Source organism: Protopterus annectens, chromosome 1.part0, assembly GCF_019279795.1.
Source record: "Protopterus annectens isolate FY-2018-M chromosome 1.part0, PAN1.0, whole genome shotgun sequence".
In the NCBI taxonomy this organism is placed as follows: domain Eukaryota; kingdom Metazoa; phylum Chordata; order Ceratodontiformes; family Protopteridae; genus Protopterus; species Protopterus annectens.
The window spans coordinates 1,546,066,129-1,546,079,078 of NC_056725.1; the positions used below are offsets into that span (position 1 = coordinate 1,546,066,129).

At 37.4% G+C, this 12,950-nt stretch overlaps 1 protein-coding gene across 3 annotated transcripts in view; it reads right to left on the bottom strand.

Annotated features, from left to right (window-relative positions):
• Window positions 1-4,336: 4,336 nt before the first annotated feature.
• TMPRSS6 (transmembrane serine protease 6) overlaps window positions 4,337-12,950 on the bottom strand; it is a 1,200,807-nt gene continuing 1,192,193 nt past the window's right edge. For all 3 annotated transcript variants that reach the window (XM_044068021.1, XM_044068020.1, XM_044068019.1), the window contains one exon: window positions 4,337-5,513. In XM_044068021.1, the coding sequence (XP_043923956.1) occupies window positions 5,355-5,513 (159 nt within the window). In that variant the 3' untranslated portion in view covers window positions 4,337-5,354. The remainder of the gene's footprint in view (window positions 5,514-12,950) is intronic.

Genomic DNA, 12,950 nt, shown 5'->3' on the forward strand with positions numbered 1-12,950 from the left:
TTTTATTACAGATACAGTTACATTGTTCAGTTGTACACATAGCTTAGTGTAGGATAGTGCTACATTTTCTAACACTGTATCAGACAGTCATTCAGAATATTCTGGGCACATATTCTCTACACCCTACACTTGGCTTGTCATACATAAGTAGTTAAATTTTTCTTGCTCTCTCTGCTAAACATAGTCAGAAATTACAAACTGACTGCAAAAATCAATGTACTTCAGCAATGTCTTTTGATTTCAGCACTATTTGTAACAGATGCATCACAATCTTAAAAAAATAGGGAATAAGAATCCAAATTAGGGGTGCTTCATATGTTGGTACTACTAACTTAAAAGCTAATCTTGTGCATTAACACACATTTTCTGAAATAAAAGAAGTCTGTAACTGTGATGATTACCTGTATTTACTGACTGTAAGCCATCCATTCATCCATCTATCCATCCATCCACAACACCTTTTTCCCATTTTTGCACATGGAGTCAGGGTGTCACTTCAACAGTGGTAGTCATCTACAGACAGTGTTCACACCATCTGGTACCTTGCCCTGCCACAGTTGTTTTTCCATATAACACACACACACACACACACACACACACACACACACACACACACACACACACGCACACACACACACACACACACACACACACACACACACACACACACACACACACACACACACACACACACACACACACACACACACACACCTATGGCCAATATAGAGTATCCCATCCACCTATGGCATGTCTTTGGAATATGGGAGGAGACCAGAGCACCCATAAAAACCACAAGAATCACATACCGACTCAGCTCGGACAGCACCCCAGCTGAGAATCAAACTGTTGTGAGGCAACAACATAGCCACGGAACTACTGTGGCACCCTTATCTGCATCTATATTATATATCCGAAGATTTCTAACTGCGAACACCATATGATTGACACCATATGGTCGAAGTTAAAAAATTTCAATCATACATAAAAAAAAAAAAAAAAAAAAAAACTAATGGTTGTAGGCAGGGGGGCAAGCCTCCCTGCACCTCCACACCCCCTGCTCTTTAAATATACCAACTCTGAGATCGACCTACAGTGCGGTAAAGAGATTTCCCTTTACTGCACTGTAGTGCGGTCTCGGAGTTGGTATATTTAAAGAGTAGGGGTGTGGGGTGCACAGCCCCTCACATTGGGGGTGCAGGGGGGGTTGCCCCCCGCTTTAACCCATTACTTTCATTTTTCATTATTATTATTTTTTTTTTAATGTTTGAAGTTTTCTGACTTCGACCATATGATGTCAGTTATATGGTGTTCAAAGTTAGAAATCTTCGGACATATAATATAGACCACCCCTTACCTTACTGACTGTAATCTACCACCACTCTTTTAGCAGCCACTGTTGACGGAAAGTTACAGTGGTCCAAGGGCCTCTTTTACTTGACACAATAAATGCAGCTCAGATTTTGCTTTTATAATGTGGCCTTTATTTTCTTCTTCTTCATTTATTTGGATGAACATATTTTTCTATAGTCGAGGCCGATGAAATATTTTTTTTTGTAGTTTGTGCCTCCATTACGTTTTGCATTTTGAAGTAGACTGCGAACACGCAGCTTGCACTACTTTCTTATTTGTTTCTTATAAAACAATATTTGCGTAACTTTTGAATACAAAAAATGACTTTCTTCAGCTGAATACTGTTGCAAGAATTAATAGTGTGGAAGAACCTTATTTGATCTGTTGGAATATATCATATTTTTAGAGTCATAATGTAGGCATACTTTTAAACTTTACATCATGTATCATATTTAAAGTCATGTGTATCAATAGCTGACAGGATGTCTAGGATTTGTATGTGTCTGTGTAATTTTGTATCTTGTAGATAAAACAATAAAAAATATATATAAAGGATACTGGAAAAGTAAATATCCACCTTTGTTAAAGGAGTGGAATTTCATTTACTTCTTTGTAGCCTAGGCATGTTTTTCAGACATTTTACAATTATTTGAGTACCACTGAAGTACTCTAGATTGATAGTCAAGAGTGAAGTGGATGGAATTGCAATTTGTTGACCTTAAATGGACAATTTGTAATTCATTAATTGCTTTTTCTCGTAGGAAATCGTTGTTTATTTGTATTAGAACACTGGCAATGATTCATCTTTTTCTGAGATTTCTCTTTTCTGTGCAGTTATGTAACTGCAAAACTGGTACATAAAAGTGACAGGAGTGTGAGGATAAAATTGCCACAAATTGAGGAAAGTGGGAGGTGTTTGCCTCCTGTAGAAATGCCCATTTCCATTTTTTCATTGGGTTGAAGATCCAAACAGTTGTGTTCAGCCATTTGGAGCATTGAGCAACGAGAACTCCTGACCAAGTAGGAATTCAATATAAGTACCATATGTATCTTTAAGTGCAAAAGGGAAAAAATCACAGAGAAAAGTTTTTTTGGTCTTAGGTTGACAAATTATGTCACATGTGAAGGTTGGGAGGGGAGTGCTGTCTCTGTTTCACTACCTCAAAAGCAGACAGCTAATCCCAGTGTCACAATTCCACTGTATGGGCAGAACCAAATCAAGGCTAAAGCCTGTAACACCACAATTTTATGGTCATGTACTTTTTATTCCCCCTAAAAAAACATATTTAAGAATGACAAGTCTGAGTGTTCCTCTTGCTGTAACTTTGACAGCTGACTTTTAGCAGAGGTGTACTTGAAGGAAATAGTAAAAGCCTTCCTTAAAACTCGTATCAGTTCATGCTCCTTACTGAATATCTGTAAGTAATAAATGGCAAAATAGGTGGTTTTGAAAGACTAATGTATCTCTTTGATGACTGTTCTTACAATGCACTGTGGACACAATTTAGCAGTCGGAATTTTTATATTTTGAACTAGTGAGGTATGGAATGTCCGCAAAGAGAATGTAAGAGTTATCCAGCATTGTACCAGAACTGGTAGATTAGTGCTAAGGTTTTGATGAGACCTATGCAAAGATATTAATATGGCAAACTGACACCTGCAAATGTTTAATAAACCAATTAATCCACCAAATTGGTGTCCCTAAAGATATAGTCCATAGATTAACCATTCAACAGATTGCAGGGGATCATGGGAAATTAAATACATGGTTAAGAAAGAGGGGTTATTAGAACTGCAATAATGTGCTCGGTCTAGGCATTAGAAGAACTATGCTTCCTTGCAGGTAAAAGAAAAAGATTACACAAGGCTGATTAGTAAGATGGGATGAAAAGACAAAAAGGAGCTTTGTAAGCCTGTAGAAACTTGAAGTGTTATGTGTAAGACTAAGAAGTGTAAGAGAAACTGAATTTCTTGGGTAAGTACACAGTAGTAGGGAAAATACCAACAATTACGTCCATGGGAAAAGATACAGGGTGCTCACATCTGAAGCTAAAGTAACAGGTCATTAACATTTAGCATGGAGGTAGAAAAGCTAAATGGACATACTTGAAGGAGCATACCGTTAAAAGTAGAGAAGTGTTATCACAGTGTACAGATGATTAGATGTCTTCAGTTATAGATGTGTTCTGGGGACATTTTTTTTTTTTTTAATTTCTCTTCTCTGCAAATGAAATGCAATTTGCATGTTGGTTTCTGTGCAGGCAAAGCTACCCACACTACCAGTGCAAGAAACTTTTTATGGAAAATAGAATTTTGTCCTTCCAAGGTGAATAATAATTTTTAAACAATTGTGTGATTACACTTAGCTGGTCCTTGTACAGATGTAATTCTCCTTACCGATCTGTTGTATGGTGTACATTTCCTGGGAAACTCATTTGCAAGCAGGGCCGGCCTTTGGTCAACTGGTGCCCTAGGCAAAAGGTCTCCACAGCATCCCCCCAACACAACTCGGTGCCCCCATCCTGATCTACCTACACCATCCAGATTACTGGAAAAGCACCCCTGCTAGAGCAGCACCCTAGGAGGCCACCTATTGGCCTGTGCCTAAGGCTGGCTATGTTTGCAAGGACATGTACAGTCCATAGGAAAAGTGGAGGACATGTAGATTACCTCCCTAAGATGACTCTGGGTTCACAAAGGAGGCATTCTATAATGTACGGGGCTAAAAGCACCATTATAATTCATTATCAGAGTATCATTTGCTTAGACTATCAGTTTATTCAGCAACCAGGACATCAAGAGAATAAATATGGCTCAAAACATCTTTACCCATGTGAAGAGTGTATATTTTTGTCATTCTATGAAGGAGGTAAGTACCAAACTGTTTCCTTGTTAAAATATGCTCATTTTAAGACAGTCAAAGAGAATTATATACTGCATTATCTATAGCAATTGATGCTGTAAAAGATTTATGAGTCAGTCCTAAAGGAAAGTGTATTTTATTGATTCCTTCCTTGTAGGTTGATTCTTTGTTTTAATGGATATACAAAACTGCCGAAAAGCCATAATAACCTGTAGTGCTATTACAATGAGTTATTGCATGTTTACAGATAAGCAGTATATTTTCTTTAAACTTGTCTGCCCAGTTATGTATACACACTGCATTTACAGAGCTGGCTATAAGTTTTTATACTCCTCCACAAAATGCATGCTCTCCAAGAAACCTTATGGGTTTGTTCTAATGCTCACTGATTGCCATGTAATTCGCAATGTAAAACATCCTCTTCATACTTGTCTTTATATGTATACATTCTTCTTCATATTGTGATAAAAACAATGTCATTCTGAAAATATCTGACACATGATGTATTGAATGATAAATTAAATGTTCAACTTTCATATCTTAGCTCTTTGTACTATTTCTGTATGACTTGTTGAGGCACAACAAACTATCGCAGTAAATTACTGATAATGTTGTATTAGGGTCTTTTATCCATGCCTGTGTAAACACGGAGTAAATGTGTAGTACCAGAAAAACAACTGTTAATCAGAATTTCTTAACAAAATATAAAATGTTTTCATAGAATCACTCTGCTGCAGTTTTAAGGACCGTCTCTAATAATAATAATAAAACACATGTTATGGAAATATTCAAAGTACTGTCTAGATTTTGCATTATTAAAGACAATAAACTAGGAATGGTAACAGTGATGTATCAGCCATGTGCTTGACAAAGAAATAACATTCCAGACTATAAAACTCGATCTATACATCTAAAGATTAGAGACATTTATCCTGAATGTATTTACAAGGGTGCCAAATATGTTTGACTCTTTATTTTTCCTAATGTGGGTGTCTTGGAGACTAGTGATGTAAATATATAAGCATACCTCCTTTTGGAAGAAATGCATAAATTATATCTGCAGCTGCATGTATAGACAGAACACTCTGACATCTATAGGTTTGCTTTTATTTTCTTAAATGTGCCCAAAACTGATTTTTCATGAAATAACCATATGAATCCAGGATACCAGTTTTGTCATCCTTGTGTAAACACCATAATAGTATGGCCTGGCACAACCAATACCCCAGCTTACAAGTCCACCTAGAAACCATCGTCCACTTGGTTCCTCGCAGACAAGAGGTCCTCCAGAATCACCCTAAAACACAACAGTAATAATGGATAAGGTTAGTTCATTCAGATACAAGTCAAGTCAAAGAGAACTGTCTTTATTTAATGCATTATAAAAGTTGTACAAACTTTAGTTACAGGATAAAGTTGTAATTAGTAAAATGTTTTTTTTTTTCAGATTACTTTTGGTCATTTATGCTCTCAGTTATGTCTGCATGACTTAATTGATCAGTGATATCTCATTCATTGATTCACTGATTGATTGATTCATTAATTCTCCAATACCCACTTTATCAATTTCAGGATCACAGAGAAATCCAGATAAACTAATTACTGATAAGATTCCTGAGTATCACAAGGTGCAGGCACATACTTACTTCCACATGGGAGGAGCAACTGTGGACAGTTCAGAGAATTACTGATTAACTTACAGTGCATCTCTGGTGTGTGGGAGCCTGGGAGGACATCAGAGCACTTTGTGAAAACTCAAGTGGACACAAGGAAGGCATGTGGATGGCATGTTAACCACTGCCCCACTGCAATTTTACTTCAGAGTTTTTCACTGTATCGCACAAAGCTATTATTATTATTATTATTATTATTATTATTAGTCAGAACAATATCAGCTCAATGCAGAAATGTTGTGTCAGAATTACAAGACATGTTTTCCTTAACATAAATATATCACAACATAACCCCAGGAAATACCATCAAACATAATTTCTCCAACTATCACTAAGAAACAGGTCTTAGATGCACCCTGTTAAGGCCAAGAACATTGCATCAATGGGCCTTGACAATATCCCAAGATGTCTTTTAAATAATCTGAAACATAGGATTTGTGAATGGAGACCTGTAATGGCCACCCCCTGCACAAGCGCAGGCTATCAGTGAACCATGAGAGCTACAGACCTATAAGTCTAATCTTATATGCAAAGCCACAGAAGGACTTAGCATGGAAATTATCATTGTTGATGTAGAAAACCTTCAAACACTAGATGCAACCCAGTTTGGTTTAGTCAAGGGCAGATCATGCCTACTCAACATGGTGGACTGCTTTGAGAAGGCCACCAAGTCAATTGATGATAGCAAAATGGTGCATACTCATTATCTTAACCTGGGTCAAGGCATTTTACAGAATACCCCACTCAAGCATAGTAAACAAACTTATAGAATTAGGCATAAGCCTCTGTGTTACATGCTGGTAGCCAGCTTGCTCTCAGGTAGGACACTGGAAGTTAGGATAGGTCATTCATTAATAGATTCCCTCAGTGCTCTGCACTGGGCTTACTCCTTTCTGGCATCCTTGTCAGTAAAGTCAAGGCTAATGTCAAGGGTTTCTGGCTGACCAAGTTTGCAGATGATTGCAAATTAGGATCAGTCATAGAATTCCCCCAAGACACTAACATCCCACTTGAAGGACTAACACACACAAATGGCAGATGCCAACACCATAGTTTAAAAATCAGTACCACAAAATGCAGAATAATACCCTTTTAAAAGACATCTACCCCAGAAAACTACCTCATTGATAATGCACTCCTAAGAGTAGACCCAGCTGTCAGGGATTTGGTGAGATATATTGATAGCAACCTGGCCATCGACCAATATGTTTCTACGATAGTAAGGAAATCATTCTATGATGCTCAACTTATAAGTAAAGGAATGGCATCTTGGTCCAAGGAAGTCATTGTTCCACTGTACTCAGCCCTCATCAGACCCATCATAGAGTATAATGCCTCTTCCACATGTACTGAAACAGGCACATGCAAGAACTGTAAAGCCCACAGAGGTTCCTCACAAAAAGAATACAAGGCATTAACAACATGTCATACATAGATCACCTAAAGCCATATCCATATACTTTGTATCCTACAGACTGACAGATGTATGCCTGCCTTTTGCACATCTGTAAAATAAATATCATCAGAACTACTCAGACCAAGGGCATAAACCTTGCTTGCAACATAAGTAGAACATGCTGGAGGGACAGGTATATGTATCAGAGAATTCCCCTTCTCTGTAACAGGCTTTCCATCCATGTGAAGCACAGCTCTTCCCCAACCCTAGTCAAGTATAACCTGGACCAGTGGTTGGGGAACTGGAAATTCACCACCAGAATAGCACCTCTGTCTCAAATGGTGAGAGGCAGCCTGCAGATCATGCCTTAGTTTACATACATGAACTTGAAGGATACATTTGGGATGCGTGGCTAGGCTTATAAAGGACCCAGTGATCATTAGCCTAACAATACCTATGAAACAATGAACCTATAAGAAAAGAAGAGAAGTAATTGTTCTAGAAACTAGGTCAGAAATGGGGTGATTATAAATTAAGGGCATATAATACATTTATAATGGGAGAGGGCATTTGCACTTTGGTTGAATTAGGGAACAAATATAGTGAACAGTTGTTCAGTAAAATATGTCATTCATTGTGGGAGATATGTCACAAATATCTGATTTAAAGGTAGAAAAGCATCTGAGAAAGAAGGTGGCACAATATTAGTATAAGGATAAATATAAAGATGAGAACCTCCTGCTCAAAGTCTTTATAACTTTTCCTTCTGAAAATGTAAGTAGCACTAAAGCTAGGAGAGAGGTTAGATGGGGAAACATGATGCAGAATGGCTGACCAGCAGTACTAGGGAAATGGAAGTCAACAGAGAAGGTGAAGATAATTTAATTAACAGGAAAACAAACATAGGCTAGATGACAGCTTCCACCAGCTGATTAGTGGGTCAAGAAATGAAAGGAAAAAAAAAAACACTGGATAAGAACCTGGAAATACTCTGAGCTAAGTATTTTGTCTTGAAAAATATAATAGTTCAGAACGGGGCATTGTAAGTCAAGCATTACATAAGCAGATTACTATACCAATAACCCACGCCTGGGTGTGGGTAATACTGGATTTACCCACGGTTGGTATGGTTTGGTCACGAGGGCGAAGCCCAAGTGGCCAAACAAAGCCAACCGTGGGTAAATCCAGCATTACCCACACCCAGAAGTGGGTGCTATTATACAATGACGTTATTTAAGAAAAAAAAGAATTACTTTTCTTAAATAATGTCATTGTATAATGCCCCCTTGCTGCCCTTCCGCAGCTGTCTGATATTCTGTGGCAGATCTGATGTACTGCGCATGCGTATGCCTACGCAGTACATCAGAGCTGTGGGCAAAAGCAATAGAGAAAGCAAGATCTCCGTTGCTTTTTACAAACTGTTTCACTATGTTAAATGGGTTTAACATAGTGAGACAGCTTTAAAAAAATCAACGGAGAATCTCTGTTGCTTATTTTAAAGCTGTCTCGCTATGCTAAACCCATTTAATATAGCGAGACAGTTTTGAAAAAAGCAACGGAGAAAGCAAGATCTCCGATGCATTTTACAAACTGTTTCGCTAATGGGTTTAACATAGCGAGACAGCTTTAAAAGAAGCAACAGAGAATCTCCGTTGCTTTTTTTAAAGCTGTCTCGCTATGACAGTGTTGCTGTAAGAGTTATAGTAATGGAAAAAGTCTGGGCGACCAGACCTTTTTCCATTACTTTAACTCAGATTTACAATGCGCACGCTGTCCAATCAGCATGCACATTTTTTAATATTAATGGGGGTTCGTGTTATAATGGGAAAGTTAGGGGATACTTAAATCCTTACAACAGTGTCATGAATAAAGGACATGTGAGCTACTCATGGAAATTCACTGAAAAACAAAAATGACATGTCCTGTTGTCCAAGGAGCTCAACTGTATCAACTTTGTAAGTCTCTATATTAAAGTAATTAAAATCAGAAATGTTTGAAAAAAGGAAAGCTGAGAAGGTGTGCTATAGCTTGTGAAGTGCAGAAAGAATAGTGTGTTTTAGGGGAAAATAAGGCAAACATCTCCATCACTCTTTCACTATGTCCCTGCCAGGTAAACATGTATCCAGTGGGAGTGACTAAATCAGTAAAATAAAACTTCATGATTTGTATAACAGAGAGGAAGAACCTGATGCTTACGCTGAGATATCATGCCAGGTTATGAACAATATCATTTCACCTGTTCTACTGAGTTTGCTCAGGTGTGGGCTCTTCTTTAGCACTTTGTTATTCATCACTAACTATTCAAGGTTAATCCCTTTCTGACATCGGTCTGCTAGACCTTTAATATGACAGTTTCTTGCATGTTATATAAATACATTTTCTCTCCAATATATTTGTCTAGTTGACTTTTGAAAAATGTTAAGGTTTCTCATTCCTTAATGGATAGGGGAAGAATGTTCCACAATCTCGGTATACTTTGGGTAATGAAACCATCTCATTTTTTCTTTAGTTCTGTTTTGTATGAAACTCTGTATATATAACATTAATGTCCAGCTGTAATCCTCAGTGATTTACTAGAAAATCAAAGAGGAATATACAGGGTAAAAATATGAGGCAAATACTGGGACATTCTGCAAAAACCATGAAAGGTAAGATTCGGTGACAGTAAGCAAAATTTGAGACAAACAAGAGTTATGGACTTTGTGTCGCATGTGATCTGCTTGGGTGACAGTGAAACAGAAGCACCTTTCACATATGTTTTCACATAAAAGAAACACAGAATGCATTAACCAACACTATGCAACTAACATTAACATTGAAAATTCAACAAAAAAAAAACTGCCCCAGTCTGAAAATCCTCTCACTATGTTTATCTTTTCCCCCTCCCTCTTACTGACTCTGTAATGGACTCGCTGAGCCTGACGTGATGTCAACATGTCAGCAGAAAACAAAACAGCCCGAAGAGCAATCAACGAGGGTAGAGCAAGTTACGGCTATGGGGGACAATATTTTGGGAGAGATCTTCCTTAAATAGAAAAGCGAGAATGCAGACTTAAATGACACAAAGACAGTTGAGGTAAGCAACTACTGAGGAAAATAAATTTTATGAAGCGATAGGTACCCTGATTCTGTCAGTTTACACATGATCTTTAACGTCTTGCATATGTAACTTGAAAGACAGATTATTACCAGTGACTGCCCCACAATCGCAGTCTGGTTTACCACTTCAAGTTCTTCACCATGCATTTCTAACCTCAATTCATTGTGGTGTCCAAACTGCAAAATCTTCCATTTTTTTATAAAGAAACTTCAGACCTATGCTGGTTTCCCATAAATGGATTGTATTTAAATACAAATTTAAATGACTGGCATCCTTAAGATTTCTGATTTTTAACTCCAACTTTATAAACATCTGCATATTTGTAGACCTAAAATTCTATGGATATAGACTATCTGGCAAACACCTCATTAAACCCCGGGGATCATGTCAGTCGTTCTGCTAGACAGGGGTCCAGGGAAGTAAATATTGTGGGAAGAAATAGCCATGGAATTGTTATGGCTAGGCTTGTATAAGCCCTAGGGCCGATAGCCTAGTACCAACCTATGAACCTATGAACAATATAGTCTCCAGATCTCACCCATGTGGAACCCCTTTATTAGTATGTAACCACATATAAGTTTTACCTTTAAATTTACCACATAGCTCTCATTCTGTCAACCAGTTTCTTATCCAGTTAAAACATGTGTATTTACATCAAACCAAAACAAAAACTCACAAATAGTAAATGCTCTGCACACCCTTCACAGTCCAAATGGTAAAACAGCAAAAATCAGATATCAGAGCGAAACACAGCTGGTAAGTTTTAAAACACATCCAAAGGCAGCAATTCCATCCAGTGAAAGTCTTTTATTGAAACAAACAGATAAATCCGGTAAGTGCTTTCACCCAACAGGACTTCAACAGACCATAATGCATCACTGATAACAACTCCTTATATAGTAAAAAAAGGCTCCAAAAATTTGAATTCAAACATTTTCTTAAAGTGACAAGATCATAATCTTATCAAACATCTTATTCTAACAACATTAATTGCATCACCATAAAAATAAACATAAAAACTATAAAAAATATATGAAAATATATATAAAGAAATACATGTAAGGATATATATAAAAATATATAAAAAATATATCATATTTTAATATACAAATACATAAATACTGATGGCAATATATGCTCAATCTAATAAATACTCTCATTACATAAGGACACAAATTTCATGTGCCTATTATACACAATATATAATGATCTTCACCAGCTGGTGAACAATTGGTTCTATCTAAGCCTTCTAGACTTCAAAAACAGTTTCAGGGGTTATCATTAAGACCTGGAAAAAAGTCTGCCCTAAACCGAATTATCCATTTAGCCTCCTGTGTTTCAGTATGGCTCCTAGTGTCACCACCTCTAAGACTTGTAAATAACATCTCTATGACTCTGAAGGTGAACATATGTGTGCTGCCTCTCTCCAATACATGTTTAGATAGTGCATTGACTGTAGACTTAACTTTAATTTGATATATGTGTTCACGTATCCTGTCCCTGAGTTTTCTCTCTGTCTTACCCACATAAAATCCATCACATGCTACACAAGTAGCAAGGTAAACCACATGCTCAGACTGGCAAGTTGCAGAGACATGGAACTCATAACTCATGCCATTTGAGGGGTGCACAAAATTACCACTGGAATTTATAAAGTGGCAAAAATTACTAGTACAAGGAACTGTACCAAAGGTATCATAAACATTCTCCTTCCTACCTTTCTTAGAATAACACAACTTCTTCAGGTTGGACCTGTTCTTATACACAAAACTTGGTGTATCCCCTACCACCTCTGTAACCACCGGATCCACAGTCAGCACCTCCCAGTGCAATCTAATGACGTCTTTAACACTGCCCACATCCTTAGTGTAAAAAAGGGGGATCCTGACATTGCCATTTTCCATTGTAACTATAGGGTGCTCTGCTTCTAACTGATCAGAGGCTATTTCCTTAGGATCTCAGAAATAGGGCGTAGCCACATCCCTTCTTAAATTGGAGATCCCGGCTATTCCCATGGCATGAGTTATGAGTTCCATGTCTCTGCAACTTGCCAGCCTGAACATGTGGTTTACCTTGCTACTTGTGTAGCATGTGATGGATTTTATGTGGGCAAGACAGATAGAAAACTCAGGGACAGGATAAGTAAACACATATATCAAATTAAAGTTAAGTCTACAGTCAATGCACTATCTAAACATGTATTGGAGAGAGGCGGCACACATATGTTTACCTTCAGAGTCATAGAGATGTTATTTACAGGTCCTAGAGGTGGTGACACTAGGAACCATACTGAAACACAGGAGGCTAAATAGATAATTCGGTTTAGGGCAGACGTTTATCCAGGTCTTAATGATAAGGTACCCCTGAAACCGTTTTTGAAGTCTAGAAAGCTTAGATAGAACCAATTGTTCACCAGTTGGTGAAGATCATTATATATTGTGTATAATAGGCACATGAAATTTGTGTCCTTATGTAATGAGAGTATTTATTAGATTGAGCATATATTCCCATCAATATTTATGTATTTGTATATTAAAATTTGATACTTTTTTACATATTTTTTTA